This window comes from Rutilus rutilus (assembly GCF_951802725.1).
Source record: "Rutilus rutilus genome assembly, chromosome: 18".
NCBI lineage: Eukaryota > Metazoa > Chordata > Actinopteri > Cypriniformes > Leuciscidae > Rutilus > Rutilus rutilus.
In genome coordinates this window covers 711,307-731,867 of record NC_140231.1, presented here as the reverse complement: position 1 = coordinate 731,867, position 20,561 = coordinate 711,307, and the positions used below count along the sequence as shown (strand labels likewise).

Genomic DNA, 20,561 nt, shown 5'->3' with positions numbered 1-20,561 from the left:
AACGTGACAACTAGTCTGGAGATGGTCTGTGATTAGAGATCTCTCCTTTTCCTTCTTTCTGGAGCGTGGTGAGCAACCCATCAACTTGCAAAATAACTGCAAACTTAAAGCAGAACACTTGCCCTGACGCGTTAGTTATCTCACTCTAATTGACAAAGGCACTCAACAACTTTAGGAACTATAGCGTTTGGGACGTTACCCTGCGGCTCCATCTGAAAACTGTTCCCAAACATAATTCCCAAAATCTGCCAAGGACAGCTTCTGAAAATCTTCCATGGGGAAGAGAGGGAGAATGACGAAGCGGCAGGGTTTATATCCAGGGAGGCGGGACTCCCTGATCACGGCAGCGATTGGTCTGCTACGGTTGGCAGACGTGGTGTCATTGGTGCTTCTGCGATCGGTCATGCCTGAGGAGTTCCCATAGTGAGATCCCGAACGATTGTTGGAAAGAGAACTGAGGAATCACACAGACAGCAGTCAGAAGGACACGTTTATGTTTATTAGTATAATCAAAGATAGTATTACAGCTCATTACTCGCCTCATAATAGTGTGAAAAACACAGATATACATTAGAATATCAGTTTTGCAGGAATATGTAAACATGATCATAAACAACTGTGATAATCTGTACCATAATGACAAAACATTACTGTATTTACAGTAAATCAAACAGAAATCAATAGATCATGCAGATCTACGGTAAACTCATGTTTATGAGCAGCGCAATAATACTAAAGTCTCATGAAATAATAAAACACATCATCAACGCTGAACGACGGCAAATCAGAGAATGTGCTTTTCTTCAGAAACACTTAGAAAACAGAAGTCTGACATAAACCTGCTGGTTCTGCTGGTCCGACTGTTGGACAGGAGACTAACGGATCTGGATCATTCATCATTAAATTAAAACAGTGATTACAGATATAAGAGGATGCAAAAAAACAGGCTTCAAGTTCTTATGATTTTAGTGTTATACATGAATCTGTTAAACTCTGCTGGGTTGGACGAGAGCTTCACTAGTCTCGCAGCGGTCGACATTAACTCTCACCTCCACTGACTGAGGAAAACTACTGGAGATGAAGATGAAGGACAGTAAACGTGACGGATGGAGCTCAGGCTTGCAGAAAACATGTGTTTCACAGCTGTGATGGCCACAGGAGAGGAAGAGGAGTGTGTGTGTGTGTGTGTGTGTGTGTGTGTGTGCGTGTCTCAGGACCCGTCAGAGCCGCACAGCAGCAGCAGCTCGTGACACATGACGAAGCTGAAGAAGTACACACACAGGTCTGAGAACACGAGGCTCATCTTCCTGTAGGTGTCCATGGAGCGGCTGATGAGCTCGGAGGGAATCCCGGACAGCAGGAGAGCAGCGGTCAACACCGTCGCCTGGCTCTTCTTCTCCACCTGGGGGTCAGAACAGGGGAACTTTACTACAGTAACACACCTGAGGGTCAGAACAGGGGAACTTTACTATAGTAACACACCTGGGGGTCAGAACGGGGGAACTTTACTATAGTAACACACCTGGGGGTCGGAACAGGGGAACTTTACTATAGTAACCCACCTGGGGGTCGGAACAGGGGAACTTTACTATAGTAACACACCTGAGGGTCAGAACAGGGGAACTTTACTATAGTAACCCACCTGAGGGTCAGAACAGGGGAACTTTACTATAGTAACCCACCTGAGGGTCGGAACAGGGGAACTTTACTATAGTAACCCACCTGAGGGTCAGAACAGGGGAACTTTACTATAGTAACCCACCTGAGGGTCAGAACGGGGGAACTTTACTATAGTAACACACCTGGGGGTCGGAACAGGGGAACTTTACTATAGTAACCCACCTGAGGGTCAGAACAGGGGAACTTTACTATAGTAACCCACCTGAGGGTCAGAACAGGGGAACTTTACTATAGTAACCCACCTGAGGGTCGGAACAGGGGAACTTTACTATAGTAACCCACCTGAGGGTCAGAACAGGGGAACTTTACTATAGTAACACACCTGAGGGTCAGAACAGGGGAACTTTACTATAGTAACCCACCTGAGGGTCGGAACAGGGGAACTTTACTATAGTAACCCACCTGAGGGTCAGAACAGGGGAACTTTACTATAGTAACACACCTGAGGGTCAGAACGGGGGAACTTTACTATAGTAACACACCTGGGGGTCGGAACAGGGGAACTTTACTATAGTAACCCACCTGGGGGTCAGAACAGGGGAACTTTACTATAGTAACCCACCTGAGGGTCGGAACAGGGGAACTTTACTATAGTAACACACCTGAGGGTCAGAACAGGGGAACTTTACTATAGTAACACACCTGAGGGTCAGAACAGGGGAACTTTACTACAGTAACACACCTGAGGGTCAGAACAGGGGAACTTTACTATAGTAACACACCTGGGGGTCGGAACAGGGGAACTTTACTATAGTAACCCACCTGAGGGTCAGAACAGGGGAACTTTACTATAGTAACCCACCTGAGGGTCAGAACGGGGGAACTTTACTATAGTAACACACCTGAGGGTCAGAACAGGGGAACTTTACTACAGTAACACACCTGAGGGTCAGAACAGGGGAACTTTACTATAGTAACACACCTGGGGGTCGGAACAGGGGAACTTTACTATAGTAACCCACCTGAGGGTCAGAACAGGGGAACTTTACTATAGTAACCCACCTGAGGGTCAGAACGGGGGAACTTTACTATAGTAACACACCTGGGGGTCGGAACAGGGGAACTTTACTATAGTAACCCACCTGGGGGTCGGAACAGGGGAACTTTACTATAGTAACACACCTGAGGGTCAGAACAGGGGAACTTTACTATAGTAACCCACCTGGGGGTCGGAACAGGGGAACTTTACTATAGTAACCCACCTGAGGGTCAGAACAGGGGAACTTTACTATAGTAACCCACCTGAGGGTCAGAACGGGGGAACTTTACTATAGTAACACACCTGGGGGTCGGAACAGGGGAACTTTACTATAGTAACCCACCTGGGGGTCGGAACAGGGGAACTTTACTATAGTAACACACCTGAGGGTCAGAACAGGGGAACTTTACTATAGTAACACACCTGAGGGTCAGAACAGGGGAACTTTACTACAGTAACACACCTGAGGGTCAGAACAGGGGAACTTTACTATAGTAACACACCTGGGGGTCGGAACAGGGGAACTTTACTATAGTAACCCACCTGAGGGTCAGAACAGGGGAACTTTACTATAGTAACCCACCTGAGGGTCAGAACGGGGGAACTTTACTATAGTAACACACCTGGGGGTCGGAACAGGGGAACTTTACTATAGTAACCCACCTGGGGGTCAGAACACGGGAACTTTACTATAGTAACACACCTGAGGGTCAGAACAGGGGAACTTTACTATAGTAACACACCTGAGGGTCAGAACAGGGGAACTTTACTATAGTAACACACCTGAGGGTCAGAACAGGGGAACTTTACTACAGTAACACACCTGAGGGTCAGAACAGGGGAACTTTACTACAGTAACACACCTGAGGGTCAGAACAGGGGAACTTTACTATAGTAACACACCTGAGGGTCAGAACAGGGGAACTTTACTACAGTAACACACCTGAGGGTCAGAACAGGGGAACTTTACTATAGTAACACACCTGAGGGTCAGAACAGGGGAACTTTACTATAGTAACCCACCTGAGGGTCAGAACAGGGGAACTTTACTATAGTAACACACCTGAGGGTCAGAACAGGGGAACTTTACTATAGTAACACACCTGAGGGTCAGAACAGGGGAACTTTACTATAGTAACACACCTGAGGGTCAGAACAGGGGAACTTTACTACAGTAACACACCTGAGGGTCAGAACAGGGGAACTTTACTACAGTAACACACCTGAGGGTCAGAACAGGGGAACTTTACTATAGTAACACACCTGAGGGTCGGAACAGGGGAACTTTACTATAGTAACACACCTGAGGGTCGGAACAGGGGAACTTTACTACAGTAACACACCTGAGGGTCAGAACAGGGGAACTTTACTACAGTAACACACCTGAGGGTCAGAACAGGGGAACTTTACTATAGTAACACACCTGAGGGTCAGAACAGGGGAACTTTACTACAGTAACACACCTGAGGGTCAGAACAGGGGAACTTTACTACAGTAACACACCTGGGGGTCGGAACAGGGGAACTTTACTACAGTAACACACCTGAGGGTCGGAACAGGGGAACTTTACTATAGTAACACACCTGGGGGTCGGAACAGGGGAACTTTACTATAGTAACACACCTGAGGGTCAGAACAGGGGAACTTTACTATAGTAACCCACCTGAGGGTCAGAACGGGGGAACTTTACTACAGTAACACACCTGAGGGTCAGAACAGGGGAACTTTACTATAGTAACCCACCTGAGGGTCAGAACAGGGGAACTTTACTACAGTAACACACCTGAGGGTCAGAACAGGGGAACTTTACTATAGTAACACACCTGAGGGTCAGAACAGGGGAACTTTACTATAGTAACCCACCTGAGGGTCAGAACAGGGGAACTTTACTACAGTAACACACCTGAGGGTCAGAACAGGGGAACTTTACTACAGTAACACACCTGAGGGTCAGAACAGGGGAACTTTACTATAGTAACACACCTGGGGGTCAGAACAGGGGAACTTTACTATAGTAACACACCTGGGGGTCAGAACAGGGGAACTTTACTATAGTAACACACCTGAGGGTCAGAACAGGGGAACTTTACTATACTATACTATACTATACTAACTTTATGATTAGTTATAAAGAAAGATAGATTAGTAAAAAAGAAAGAAAGATGGATTAGTTAGAAAGAAAGATAGATTAGTTAGAAAGAAAGAAAGATAGATTAGTTAGAATGAAAGAAAGATGGATTAATTAGAAAGAAAGAAAGATTCGTTAGAAAGAAAGAAAGATCAGTTAGAAAGAAAGAAAGATGGATTAGTTAGAAAGAAAGAAAGATAGATTAAATAGAAAGAAAGATAGATTAGTTAAAAGAAAGAAATATTAGTTAGAAAGAAAGACAGATTAGTTAGAAAGAGATAGATAGATAATAGATAAATAAATAGATAGAAAAAGTTTGAAGATAGATAAAAATAGTTTGAAGATAGAGTAGATAGATAGATAGATAGATAGATAGATAGATAGATAGATAGATAGATAGATAGATAGATAGATAGACAGATAGATAGATAGACAGATAGATAGATCTAGAATGGTAGTTTAATTGAGTCTAGGGCTTCAGAGAGTTTAGATTTGAGTTTTTGGGTTGTACACTAATGGGCCACCGTAGTCTTGGCTCAATTTGAGCATTCTGCAATGAAAGTCTATGGGATTTTTAATATTAATTTTTAAGAAAACTGAAAGTCAAATCAGTCTGAAAAGATATAGCACACTAAGTCAGAACAGCCTGAAGGTCTGAGCCGAGTTTGGAGTGTGTAGAGTTAAAGCTCTAGGAGGAGTTAGAGTCAGAAAATTTTGGGTCAGAAGAATAATAATAAATTTAAGTACAATATCAGTAAGTTGGCTTTCTCAAGCCAACTTAAAGGGATAGTTCACCCAAAAATGAAAATTCTGTCAGTAATTACTCACCCTCATGTTGTTCCAACCGCGTAAGACCTTCGTTCATCTTCGGAACACAAATTAAGATATTTTTGATGAAATCTGAGCCTTGTCTCACTCCTCCATAGGCTTCTATGTGACCGAAACTTGCTGGCCCAGAAAAGTTATTAAAGAGATCGTTAATATAGTCCAAGTGACTACAGTGGCTCAATCTTAAGTATATCAAGCGACGAGAATACTTTTTGTGCGCAAAAACAAACAAAAATAACGACTTTATTCCACTATTCATTTCCTTCTCTCTGGGCCTCGTAGTGTTTTTGCGCTGCGCGTCTGTGTTATACGTAATCACGCATCACACACATGACCAGCGTCGGCCAATAGTGAGCCTACGTGGTGACGTGTAACACAGACGCGCTGCGCAAAAACACTACGCGAACCAACTAGAGATCGAGAGAGAAGGAAATGAATAGTGGAATAAAGTCGTTATTTTTGTTTGTTTTTGCGCACAAAAAGTATTCTCGTCGCTTGATATACTTAAGATTGAGCCACTGTAGTCACTTGGACTATATTAACGATCTCTTTAATAACTTTTCTGGGCCAGCAAGTTTGGGCCACCTAGCAGCCTATGGAGGAGTGAGACAAGGCTCAGATTTCATCAAAAATATCTTAATTTGTGTTCCGAAGATGAACGAAGGTCTTACGCGGTTGGAACAACATGAGGGTGAGTAATTACTGACAGAATTTTCATTTTTGGGTGAACTGTCCCTTTAAATATAAATATAGTTTCATTTTTGTTAAAGCTGTATTTTGTTGTTTTATTAACATTAATTACACAGGAATATTAGACTGCTGTCTCTTTAAGACCGGAAAAAACTGACAAACATCCGGTTTCTTTCTCAACTGTTCACTGATGACAGAACCGAGACAATACTTGCAGAGACGGATATTTACACATGATTTTGTGTGTATGTGTCCGTTTAAGGGAAAGGAAACGCAAAAGAGGAATCAATTTGGTGTTTGAGCGATGTCTGAAACGCCCCATGTGTGGGGTTAGGGTTAGGGTTAGTTGCACCCCTAATATTCAGTCTAATATATAGTAGTTAAATAGCATAATTAACCTCATTTCATCCCACATGTTATTATCATCACACAACTTCTCATTCAACTTACATTATCAGTTCCAAAGCAGAGACAAACCTTTGGGAAGTATTTGTGCAATCCCATGAATCCCAGCTCCAGAGTGAGGAATGGAGCAAATATGGACTGTGGAAACAGAAGACAGCGTTGAGATGAGCCAAGTCCAGTCTCCTTCATTTATACAGCGCTTTAACAATATAGAGTTTCACAGCAGCTTTACAGTGATAACAGGAGATTACAGTAACAGAGAGTGTTTAGGCTTTACAGCAGATCTAGAATAAAGTTATTGTCCAGATAAAGTTAGTTTGATTGATTCACTTCTGTCGCAACGAACATTAGTTATTAACTTGAGAGCTCTGTCCTCAGATCCAGGCTGATATTTCTTGTCAAATGTTGCATGGGTGGTATCGACGTGACAGATGAGTGCTAGTGTTGTACAACTCGAGATCGGTCTTGGTCTCGTCTCGGAATCGACCGCATTTTTACTCGGTCTCGTCTCTGTCTCACACGAAGAGGACTCGGGATTTTATTTCAAGACCGGTCAAGACCACAACTGAGGCATTTCACGAAATTATTTGATAACACCATTACTGTGATTAGACGTTAAACTTCCAACCGTGGCTGTCGTCGGGGAGATGTCAGACAAATCCAGGGCTGCCAACAAGCATTCAGCGTGAGACTCACGCAATTTACACGCTTTCACACTCTCTCACGCCACATCCATTTTCTCACGCACAGAAAAATCGCGAGGCAAAGAGGACACGGAGACCGACAGACTAGACAGAGCAAGTTACTGTTGATATATATATTTTAAAAAATCAGCTCAAAGCTCTCAGATTCTGTCTATTCTATTACGAAATTCAAACAATAAATACCGTTTTGGCGCTTGTAAATGTGACAGTGCCTCAGTTCAAGCGGCACGTGAACCGATCATCTCTACCAGATAATAAATAAACACGAATAACAATGTTGAAAGATATAGTAGGCTATAACTTACCGAAATGTATATTCCTCATACATAATATCGATCAATCAGTGTTTTTCAACCGTGGAAAGAACAGCTGGAGAACAATTGTCACATTTACCTCAGGAAAGCCATTAAATGACCATAATATATATAACACGTTTAGTTGGCTAGAAAAAAAAAGCTGATTATTTTGCTAAATATGTGTAGCTATATTACATATTTATTATATTTTTCTTATATCATTAAGCAAAGTTGTTATTATAATAAAAAACGCATTATATTTAATTTGAGTTATTTCTAACCTTAAATAATGGCAGCTGACAGGGCTCTCTGGCTTACAGCATTAGGTGAGATTTTTTTGCCTATCTTGTGTACCTAATATTTATCCAAATGAGTCAATATTGAATCAAATCACAAGAATTGAATTGAATTTAAATTGTGAAATTTGTGTCAAGCATTAAAAATTGTAGCTTACCAGAAATTGTACCATGTAAACATTGTAACATGTTGTCACTAAACCTAATAAAATTCTGTTTAATTACTAAAATGTTTTGACAATCACAATACACTTATTGTGATGCAAGATTTGTTATTTTATTTTTACATCCCCCCAATCCAAACTATAAAATAATTTGCCTACTAGGCAAGACTTAATGCATGGATATGTATGATACATATTTCACCACCTGTTATTCACATTCATATAAGACATAGGCCTAATGGACTGTGTCTAGATTAATACCTCATCGAGATTAGCATTTTTATGGAACTTTGAGTTTTATAATGGCCGCATATGCATATTCCACATTTTATCATAAGTGTGTCATGCCGTGTGGGGACTTGCACTGGTCTTGGTCTTGACTCAGTCTCGGTTTAGGTGGTCTTGACTACAACACTACTGGAGAAACAGAAACACACACACACACACACACACACACACACACACACACACACACACACACACACACTCACCAGATACTGGCAGACGAAGATGCGCACGAAGAGTGCGAGAGCGACGCTGGCGGCGAGCCGGAACAGGCAGAACGGGTCCAGGTCCTCGGGCTGGGTGCCGGTGTGGTCCGGAGCCGGCTTCTCTCCGGCCAGATGCCCGCGCAGCTTCATGGCGTCGTCGAGCCGGGACAGGTACTTCCTCAGACCCCTGCGAGGAGAGGACGGCAGCTCTCGGGATGAGTCCTCTTCTCCCGCCGCCTCGCTGGCACTCCTATCGGACTCGGCCGGATGAGGAGACAGTCTCTTGGCGGAGCCGGAGCCGGACCAGGGCTCGTGCCGCTCCAGATCCAGGTGGAACCGCGGCTCCAGGACGCTTCGGGCGGCTTCACAAACACAAGGCCATATTCATTTATATTAATGTCATCATAATTACAGCTGTCGTGATAACCAGAACATCCTAATACCACAATACTGACGAGCTTCTATTAGGGAGTCGTTTGCCCTGAAAGTGCTGCTATTTGAAATATGATGTGAACAGCACAAGGTGAATCTAGTTAACTCCTTCAGGACCGTCTCTCAGCAACGCTGCTCCGGCTACTTTAAAGGCGACATGTTATGCCTCTTTTCATTAGATGTAATATAAATCTATGGCGTCCTCAAAATGTGTCTGGGAAATTTCAGCTCAAATTCCCCCCAGATCATTTATTATAGCTTGTCAAATTTGCCCCTTTTTGGCTGTGAGCAAAAACGCGCCATTTGTGTGTGTGTCCCTTTAAATGCAAATGAGCTGCTGCAAAAAAATTGTAGAAACCTATGTCTTTATAAAGTTATTATTATTGCGTTATTACTGTAATAAAATCTGCCTAATGTGCGATTCAACTGTTCTGTTTGCAGATAAGTTGTTAGTTTGAACCTGTAATATTACAGTAATAGCGACTGACAGGTTCTCGGAACAGTTTATTAGTTCAGAGAGATTCTTTACTTGAGAGAAAACTACATTAACTTTAGCAGATATTTATATATTCGGAGTATTGCTAATGTAAACCCAGACACATCACCGGCATCAAGTGCAGAAGACATGTTTCAGACCCTGCGCTGTTCCTGCGCGCCTCCTCAGACTGATCTCAGATCATCAGGTGTAGCTCATACTGTACAGACTCATACGGGGAAGGGGTGTGTGTTCTAACAGAAGAGAGTGTGTTCTAACAGAGCTCACATCGGTCCGCGCTGCTGTCCTCAGACTGACTGAAGCCCACGATCTTCTTCATGCGATCCTCGGAGTTCTGCATCAACTTCCGCCTCCGGATCTCCGCGCGCCTCTGAGCGGCCGTGCGCGCGCCCTCGCTCTCCTCACACACCTCCATCACGCAGATATATGTGTGATATTACTGCAGTTATTACTGATGATAATCCCTCTGCAGATCCTCTCTCTGTGTGTGTGAGAGTGAGTGTGTTATTACTGACGGGGCGGAGTCTCGCGCAGCATCATGACGTCACGCACAACGCGTCTCCTATGAATGACGAACGCGTTTCAAAATAAAAGCCAAAACATAATTTACAAGAGATTGGTATAGGACAGTACAATGTAAAAAAAATATATCAGAATGTGGAAAAACTGAAAAGGGAAAGAAAAAGTTGTTTTATTTTTTAAAGAGGACTGGACTGGAAAGACAAGTATAAGTATTTGTGACATGGTGACAGCAGATGGCAGTAATGCACCTTTGTGGATGCCAACTGCCGTAAAACAAAACACAAAACTTTTTCGTCTTCAAATCTACAAAATTCACCATAAGATTATGGCTTAATAGTGGAAAGTAATGATTTAATGTTACAAATGTACGTCTGGTCTTTACATTGTATTTACGCTTCAAAATCCAAAGTTGTGATTATTTGTGTGTTGAACAAAACCTGTAAGAATCATAGACCAATGGAAAACTCCTGTTGGCTTTTTGTCAAGAGAAGCCTACTTATTTATTTATAGAAACATGTTAGGGGAATGTATAGTGCACACTACACAACCATTCACATTTCAGGAACACATAATGGGTTTCACAGCTTTGGTGCAGCTGGAGCTACAAAAGATCCAAATGATATGTCAGGTAGAGTAAATAAGGGTTTTACCACAGGACTTTGGTGTTACAGACAGAAAAATACATGTATTTAAAAAAAAAAAAAAAGCTAGAAAAATAATTAGGATGATGAGCATCGCTTGATTGTGTCTGTGGGGAATAGACTGGATGGTCGTGGTTTGCTATTGGCTGATCTGATGTGATTGACAGGTTGCTCCGCCCTCGTCATCAGAGAAGAGAATCCATCTGGACTCGAACTGTGTGAGATCAGTGCCTGAAAGACCCGAAACACCTGAGGATTCAGACACATCACTGAAGATCTGCACTCATTTATAATAAACACGCAGATATACTACACACGTATTAAAGAATTTAAAATGACTAAAAGATGACCAGGATCCGCTGAAACATCAACACGTAAAGAAAACCCAGAGCCATGATCAATGATTCAGTAGAGCTCATGCGAGGCTTCCTCTTTAATGATCAGGTCATTCCTTCAGAAAGTTCACATGTACAAAATTGCAGAGAATTTACAAATAATTGCTCAAACACACACAGCTGTCAGGTGTGCTGAAATGAGCCGAACGACTGAGGAAACCAGAGGATTTTCTTCATCGCTTTAAAAAAATATCCCTCTGAATGATAACTGTGATTACCCAAGAAACATCAGCACACATGATGAAGATCGCTCCTGTACTCGTCATCATCACAGACGGTCATTACACACACTGATCTGTTGTGGAGAGAGATGAAGACTCTCGGGATTATACTCCAGCTTTAAGATCACAGTCCGATCCCACATCTCTCATTCTGCCCAAAGCTTCCAGATTTAAACATTCATAAAAATCTCTTCATGGGGGAAATAATAAAGTCCCAAGCAGTTTATTTTCACCTTGCATCATCTGAATAAAGTTTTTACTAAAATTAACAATCTTTAGACTATATTATAGGTTTATACATGTTTAAAGATGAGTCGCCCGTGCACACACACTCCTCTCCCGGTCCCGCTGACAGCACACGCTCAACTATTGCCTTCATAAATTAAAACACATGACTGGAGAAAACAGAAAACCTGAAGCGGAGCAGATGAGTGTGTGAGGGGGAAGTATGAAGCTGGAATCTGAATAGCACTCATTATAAAGGTTGTAAGAAAGTCATAAGAATTTTTTTTCCTACATTTTCATTTTTTTTTTAGTAAAAGGCAATAAATTAGAAAGGCTGTGCGCTGAAGCCCTGTGAGCGGGACGAGCACGAGCTGTAGTGTCTCACACACACACACAGCGCTTCACTTGCTGATCTGCTGCTGCAGGTGCAGGAGGAACTCGTAGTACGACAGCGCTGACTCACTGAGGTCTTCAATCAGGTACTGTAGGAAGTCAGCCTTCAGTGGACTCTCGTCTCTGGAAGAGAAACAGGGCGTCAGTGTCTCACACTAACAGCGAGAGCTCATCACTGACGGACACAAGACTCACGGACACGAGACTGACGGACACTAGCAGAGAGAGCTCATCACCGCCTGACGGACACGAGACTGACGGACACGAGACTGACGGACACGAGACTGACGGACACTAGCAGAGAGAGCTCATCACCGTCTGACGGACACGAGACTGACGGACACGAGACTGACGGACACTAGCAGAGAGAGCTCATCACCGTCTGACGGACACGAGACTGACGGACACGAGACTGACGGACACTAGCAGAGAGAGCTCATCACCGTCTGACGGACACGAGACTGACGGACACGAGACTGACGGACACGAGACTGACGGACACTAGCAGAGAGAGCTCATCACCGTCTGACGGACACGAGACTGACGGACACGAGACTGACGGACACTAGCAGAGAGAGCTCATCACCGTCTGACGGACACGAGACTGACGGACACGAGACTGACGGACACGAGACTGACGGACACGAGACTGACGGACACGAGACTGACGGACACGAGACTGACGGACACGAGACTGACGGACACGAGACTGACGGACACGAGACTGACGGACACTAGCAGCGAGAGCTCATCACTGACGGACACGAGACTGACGGACACGAGACTGACGGACACGAGACTGACGGACACGAGACTGACGGACACGAGACTGACGGACACGAGACTGACGGACACTAGCAGCGAGAGCTCATCACTGACGGACACGAGACTGACGGACACGAGACTGACGGACACGAGACTGACGGACACTAGCAGAGAGAGCTCATCACCGTCTGACGGACACGAGACTGACGGACACGAGACTGACGGACACGAGACTGACGGACACGAGACTGACGGACACTAGCAGAGAGAGCTCATCACCGTCTGACGGACACGAGACTGACGGACACGAGACTGACGGACACTAGCAGAGAGAGCTCATCACCGTCTGACGGACACGAGACTGACGGACACTAGCAGCGAGAGCTCATCACCGTCTGACGGACACGAGACTGACGGACACGAGACTGACGGACACTAGCAGAGAGAGCTCATCACCGTCTGACGGACACGAGACTGACGGACACGAGACTGACGGACACGAGACTGACGGACACGAGACTGACGGACACGAGACTGACGGACACGAGACTGACGGACACTAGCAGCGAGAGCTCATCACTGACGGACACGAGACTGACGGACACGAGACTGACGGACACGAGACTGACGGACACGAGACTGACGGACATGAGACTGACGGACACGAGACTGACGGACACGAGACTGACGGACACGAGACTGACGGACATGAGACTGACGGACACGAGACTGACGGACATGAGACTGACGGACACGAGACTGACGGACATGAGACTGACGGACACGAGACTGACGGACACGAGACTGACGGACACTAGCAGCGAGAGCTCATCACTGACGGACACGAGACTGACGGACACGAGACTGACGGACACGAGACTGACGGACACTAGCAGAGAGAGCTCATCACCGTCTGACGGACACGAGACTGACGGACACGAGACTGACGGACACTAGCAGAGAGAGCTCATCACCGTCTGACGGACACGAGACTGACGGACACGAGACTGACGGACACGAGACTGACGGACACGAGACTGACGGACACGAGACTGACGGACACGAGACTGACGGACACTAGCAGAGAGAGCTCATCACTGACGGACACGAGACTGACGGACACGAGACTGACGGACACGAGACTGACGGACACGAGACTGACGGACACGAGACTGACGGACACGAGACTGACGGACACGAGACTGACGGACACGAGACTGACGGACACGAGACTGACGGACACGAGACTGACGGACACGAGACTGACGGACACGAGACTGACGGACACGAGACTGACGGACACGAGACTGACGGACACTAGCAGAGAGAGCTCATCACCGTCTGACGGACACGAGACTGACGGACACGAGACTGACGGACACTAGCAGAGAGAGCTCATCACCGTCTGACGGACACGAGACTGACGGACACGAGACTGACGGACACGAGACTGACGGACACTAGCAGAGAGAGCTCATCACCGTCTGACGGACACGAGACTGACGGACACGAGACTGACGGACACGAGACTGACGGACACGAGACTGACGGACACGAGACTGACGGACACGAGACTGACGGACACGAGACTGACGGACACTAGCAGCGAGAGCTCATCACTGACGGACACGAGACTGACGGACACGAGACTGACGGACACGAGACTGACGGACACGAGACTGACGGACACGAGACTGACGGACACGAGACTGACGGACACGAGACTGACGGACACGAGACTGACGGACACGAGACTGACGGACACTAGCAGAGAGAGCTCATCACCGTCTGACGGACACGAGACTGACGGACACGAGACTGACGGACACGAGACTGACGGACACGAGACTGACGGACACGAGACTGACGGACACTAGCAGAGAGAGCTCATCACCGTCTGACGGACACGAGACTGACGGACACGAGACTGACGGACACGAGACTGACGGACACGAGACTGACGGACACGAGACTGACGGACACTAGCAGAGAGAGCTCATCACCGTCTGACGGACACGAGACTGACGGACACGAGACTGACGGACACGAGACTGACGGACACGAGACTGACGGACACGAGCAGAGAGAGCTCATCACTGACGGACACGAGACTGACGGACACTAGCAGAGAGAGCTCATCATGTTAGCTCATGAGTGCTAGTGTCCGTCTTTCAGGTGTTGGGTAATCAATCAATATTCATAAGCAGCTTTGACTGACAGTGTTTACTGATGTCAATAAAAGTGAGCGAAACCACTTGAATCAATAATATTAACAAACATTAGTTTCTATTGTTATGAATATTATGGTCATAAAAGCTTGACTCATGCATTTCATAAAACAAATCTCTTAGTCATTAAACAATGGGACTTATATTTCCTAACAAGTGTTCAAATGGTGATCAGTGTGCAAATTACTTAACGCCACGTAACATTATTTACTGATGTTGCATTTGATGTTGCTTTGATTAACTTTATTTTAATTATAATTATAATTTAATTATAAGCTGTGTGTGTGTGTGTGTCTGTGTGTCTGTGTGTGTGTGTGTGTCTGTGTGTGTGTGTCTGACCTGATGACGTGCAGGACGGAGTGGAACGGCCGGCGTTCTCTCAGCCAGTCGATCAGAGCTCGGATTCGGGACGATTCTGCAGTGTCCAACTCTGGCAGCTGATCCTGAGGAAACACAACAGCGTCAGTCACATGACCTCAGTTACAGGCCAGTCACATGACCTCAGTGAGTAGGCTTGTTTGAGATGAGCAAAATCTGCGCAGAATCGATCACCGGTAATCAGCGCGAGATGCATGCCGGTTAGAAATGTGTCCGAGTGCGGTCCGCCTGGCTCTGATGTCATGCTGACGTGTGTCAAAAATCTCTCGCGAGCGCAAGGCTCACGTGTCGGATTCTGCAGTCGAGCGCAGTTGCTCTCCACCGACTGCGCTGATCAAAAGCATGATGGGAAACGACTTGCTGACGACACAGCTTAATGCTCATTGGTTTAAACAACCGTGATGTATTATTCTCTTTTAAAATGTTTGATTTTAAAACTCTGATATCATGTTTTATGTGTATACGTTATGTGTGAATATTCCCAAACTATCTGACAGTGCGATCTCTATGGGTTATGCAATTTAATTATTATAAAAAGTAAATAAATAAAAACACATATGTCTGTATTAAAGAAAAAAATATTGATAAACATGTATTTGGAATGGAATTAAATAACAAGTACTTTGGGTGTCTTGTTCATTTTATTTATTTTCATATAAAAGCAACATAAATTGAATTCCATCCAGTTTATTAGCAACACTGTGCACGAGCGTGAATCCCGCGATATCCATCTTTGATCTCACAGGTGTCAGATCCACTACGAGAAGAGAGAACTGTCCGGCTTGCCTGCTCTTTTTTCACTCCTTCTCTCACTGCAGCCGCCTACTCTCGACTACATTTCAGGCGAGGCAAGGCGCATCTCAAACAAGCCTAGTTACAGGCCAGTCACATGACCTCAGTTACAGGCCAGTCACATGACCTCAGTTACAGGCCAGTCACATGACCTCAGTTACAGGCCAGTCACATGACCTCAGTGAGTTACAGGCCAGTCACATGACCTCAGTTACAGGCCAGTCACATGACCTCCGAGAGTTACAGGCCAGTCACATGACCTCAGTGAGTTACAGGCCAGTCACATGACCTCAGTTACAGGCCAGTCACATGACCTCCGAGAGTTACAGGCCAGTCACATGACCTCAGTTACAGGCCAGTCACATGACCTCAGTTACAGGCCAGTCACATGACCCGAGAGTTACAGGCCAGTCACATGACCTCAGTTACAGGCCAGTCACATGACCTCAGTTACAGGCCAGTCACATGACCCGAGAGTTACAGGCCAGTCACATGACCTCAGTTACAGGCCAGTCACATGACCCGAGAGTTACAGGCCAGTCACATGATCTCAGTTACAGGCCAGTCACATGACCACCGAGAGTTACAGGCCAGTCACATGACCTCAGTGAGTTACAGGCCAGTCACATGACCTCAGTTACAGGCCAGTCACATGACCTCCGAGAGTTACAGGCCAGTCACATGACCTCAGTTACAGGCCAGTCACATGACCCGAGAGTTACAGGCCAGTCACATGACCTCAGTGAGTTACAGGCCAGTCACATGACCACCGAGAGTTACAGGCCAGTCACATGACCTCAGTGAGTTACAGGCCAGTCACATGACCTCAGTTACAGGCCAGTCACATGGCCTCCGAGAGTTACAGGCCAGTCACATGACCTCAGTTACAGGCCAGTCACATGACCCGAGAGTTACAGGCCAGTCACATGACCTCAGTTACAGGCCAGTCACATGACCTCAGAGTGTTGCAGGCCAGTCACATGACCTCAGTTACAGGCCAGTCACATGACCTCAGAGTGTTGCAGGCCAGTCACATGACCTCAGTTACAGGCCAGTCACATGACCCGAGAGTTACAGGCCAGTCACATGACCTCAGTTACAGGCCAGTCACATGACCCGAGAGTTACAGGCCAGTCACATGACCTCAGTTACAGGCCAGTCACATGACCCGAGAGTTACAGGCCAGTCACATGACCTCAGTTACAGGCCAGTCACATGATCTCAGTTACAGGCCAGTCACATGACCTCAGAGTGTTGCAGGCCAGTCACATGACCTCAGAGAGTTACAGGCCAGTCACATGACCTCAGTTACAGGCCAGTCACATGACCTCCGAGAGTTACAGGCCAGTCACATGACTTCAGACAGTTACAGGCCAGTCACATGACCTCAGAGAGTTACAGGCCAGTCACATGACCTCCGAGAGTTACAGGCCAGTCACATGACCTCAGACAGTTACAGGTCAGTAAACATCATATCTGCCTCTTCCTGTTCGTCACACTAACGCTGATGGACAGAGATCCTCTCATCTTCACTGAACGCCAGATACTGCCGCCTTAGTGCATACGAGTCACTAATATATGTTGAGCTGTATACACTTTTCTGCACTGTACCCTTATTTCATCTCTCTCTTAATACATTTACATTTATTTAAAAGTGTATTAATGTACATTGTCCCTTTTTTAAATAAATAATCTTGTGAGTCACTAGACTGATGCTGCCTTCAAGCTACAGTGAGAACCACCAGTACACAGACAGCATGAGGCAGGTAGTGTGCGTCAGGTGGTGTGTGCGTCAGGTAGTGTGTGCGTCAGGTGGTAGTGCGCGTCAAGGTAGTGTGTGCGTCAGGTGGTGCGCGTCAGGTGGTGTGCATCAGGTGGTGTGTGCATCAGGATGTATGCGCGTCAGGAGGTGTGCGTCAGGTGGTAGTGCGCGTCAGGTGGTGTGTGCGTCAGGTGGTAGTGCGCGTCAGGTGGTGTGTGCATCAGGATGTATGCGCGTCAGGTGGTGTGCATCAGGATGTATGCGCGTCAGGAGGTGTGCGTCAGGTAGTGTGTGCGTGTCAGGTGGTGTGTGCGTCAGGTGGTAGTGCGCGTCAGGTGGTGTGTGCATCAGGATGTATGCGCGTCAGGAGGTGTGCATCAGGATGTATGCGCGTCAGGAGGTGTGCGTCAGGTAGTGTGTGCGTGTCAGGTGGTGTGTGCGTCAGGTGGTAGTGCGCGTCAGGTGGTGTGTGCATCAGGATGTATGCGCGTCAGGTGGTAGTGCGCGCAGGATGTGTGCACGTCAGGTGGTGTGCGTCAGGTGGTGTGTGCGTCAGGTAGTGTGTGCGTGTCAGGTGGTGTGTGCGTCAGGTGGTAGTGCGCGTCAGGTGGTGTGTGCATCAGGATGTATGCGCGTCAGGTGGTAGTGCGCGTCAGGATGTGTGCACGTCAGGTGGTGTGCGTCAGGTGGTGTGCGTCAGGTGGTGTGTGCGTCAGGTGGTGTGCGCGTCAGGTGGTGTGCGCGCCAGGTACCATGTTGAGAGGAACAGCAGCGTAGCTCTCCACTCCCAGCACTTGCGTGAGGAAAACTGGGTTACAGTTCCTTCCAATCCAGAGATACAGGACCTGAAAGAGACAAGCAGAGAGTGTGTGTGAGCCGCATTAACAGATGCATGGAGGACAGAACTCACTAATATTGTTCAGATCTTCGTCTTGCTGCTAGAATGATTGTTTTGTACACTGAAATGGATTATAAGACAATTAAACAGGATAGATTTTAAAGCGCTCTCTTTTCAAATCAAGATTTCATTATTTATGCGATGCAAAGCTGTGTAATATCCGTCATGTTTGAGACTGTACTCACTGTGCCACAGTCCATGAGGAGGGCAGTGTGTGTGTGCGTGTGCGTGTGTGTGTGTGTGTGTGTGTGTGTGTGTGTGTGTGTGTGTGTGTGTGTGTGTGTACTCACTGTGCCACAGTCCATGAGGAAGGCAGCGTCTCTGCTCAGCTTCTCCACAGACAGCTGAAGCGCTCTGGGCTGAGGGATCGTGCGCTCGCTGACGTTCAGCGCCCCCTGTGTGTGAGAACACACACCACATCATTCTTCACATTTGATGTGTGCGTATATTACATGAACCAAGTGAGTTGATTTAAGTACTTCGCCTCATGTTAACTGTTGGAGGAAGTGAACTTATGTTCGGTTGATATGTTTAAGGTAAGTGTTTTTGCTACATGTCATTGTATGCATTTATCTAGTTATTGAATTGTTTCTGTCATGTTATATTGAATATTCTTGTATGCTTTGTTTTAGACCACACCCTTGTTCTCATTTGCACGTAGGCTATGTGCTGAGCCGTTACTGAAGCTGTATGCTCTGAAGAGAAAATAAAGCATCAGAGAACATTATTCTGCATGTTCATGTCTCTATCCGGCCCTCGGGGGTGAGCTAGTCCCCTCTGCAACCCCACACTGACTGAAATTCAACACTTTTCTATAGGATTGTATCAATTAAATATTTACCAGTGTATATTCTGCATAATGGGCTTTATGCACAGCTGCACTACTTCCTGAACTTCAGGCAGGTCCTTTGTTTCCTGTCTGCCATTATTGGACAAACTGATTAATCCAGGTGTGCCTGACCACCTGAATTAATCAGTTTGTCCAATAATGGCAGACAGGAAACAAAGGACCTGCCTGAAGTTCAGGAAGTAGTGCAGCTGTGCATAAAGCCCATTGGATGTTTTTAAATAAACGCTGACAAAAAACTATACAAGTTTTAGGGCTGGACGATATGATGATATATAACACTGATATAAGTGATCACATGGATTTACACCTATAGTGTATTTATATAAAGCGTTCACAGGCAAACTTGCTTTATGTATTTCCCTTGTGTTGAAATCAGGCTCATATTAATGTCAGGAAACAATTCCTGCTGCATGTCAATATCCCTGATCACTGGATCTCTGATGTGAGGAACACTATATCCAGTCCAACCTTTAAACTGATAATCATTAGTTTTACCCTATCAGTTTCCCCTGTTAAACTCAGTCACTCTCAGCTCTTCTGCCACTCTCCGGCTGAGGGAGTGTGTTCCCGCGGGAGAGTGCCGTCTCTTACACACATGTGGTGCTGGTGACCCACACTAACCTCATCGCTGAGGTCATCCACGCGGTACAGGCCCGGGTGCACCGTGAGCATGAGGAACGGCAGCGGCTGGCTCTTCAGCTGGAACATGGAGAACACGCGCTCGTCCAGCCGGGTGCTAGCGCTGGTGCGGAACGCTCTCTGCAGGAGGAGAGATGAGCGTCAGTGTGTGTGTGACGGAGCGCAGCGCAGGGTCAGTGTGTGTGTGACGTACGTGTTTGAGCAGGGCCAGGATGTAGAGCGGGAGCAGGCGCAGGCACGCGGGCGCTAGCAGGCCCGGCTGC

General features: G+C 46.3%; 2 protein-coding genes across 6 annotated transcripts in view; both read right to left on the bottom strand.

The window, feature by feature from the left end:
- Positions 1-477: 477 nt before the first annotated feature.
- Positions 478-10,152, bottom strand: camlg (calcium modulating ligand). Of its 2 annotated transcripts, none has more exons than XM_084386807.1 (4): positions 9,857-10,152; positions 8,662-9,023; positions 6,756-6,848; positions 478-1,402 (listed from the first exon to the last, which is right to left on the bottom strand). In XM_084386807.1, exons 1-4 carry the CDS (start codon positions 10,002-10,004, stop codon positions 1,211-1,213), a joined length of 795 nt encoding a protein of 264 aa, XP_084242933.1. In that variant the 5' UTR covers positions 10,005-10,152; the 3' UTR covers positions 478-1,210. The 2 variants fall into 2 exon arrangements, with proteins under 2 accessions (XP_084242933.1, XP_084242934.1); XM_084386808.1 differs by having other exon boundaries at positions 6,783-6,848; positions 9,857-10,125.
- Positions 10,153-11,151: 999 nt separating this feature from the next.
- sec24a (SEC24 homolog A, COPII coat complex component) overlaps positions 11,152-20,561 on the bottom strand; it is a 39,469-nt gene continuing 30,059 nt past the window's right edge. For all 4 annotated transcript variants that reach the window (XM_084386782.1, XM_084386779.1, XM_084386780.1 and 1 more), the window contains 6 exons: positions 20,492-20,561; positions 20,281-20,418; positions 19,100-19,204; positions 18,664-18,756; positions 15,319-15,422; positions 11,152-12,109 (listed from right to left, as the gene is read on the bottom strand). The exon at positions 20,492-20,561 is cut by the window's right edge and continues 106 nt beyond it. In XM_084386782.1, coding sequence (XP_084242908.1) covers positions 11,995-12,109; positions 15,319-15,422; positions 18,664-18,756; positions 19,100-19,204; positions 20,281-20,418; positions 20,492-20,561 — 625 coding nt within the window. In that variant the 3' untranslated portion in view covers positions 11,152-11,994. The remainder of the gene's footprint in view (positions 12,110-15,318; positions 15,423-18,663; positions 18,757-19,099; positions 19,205-20,280; positions 20,419-20,491) is intronic.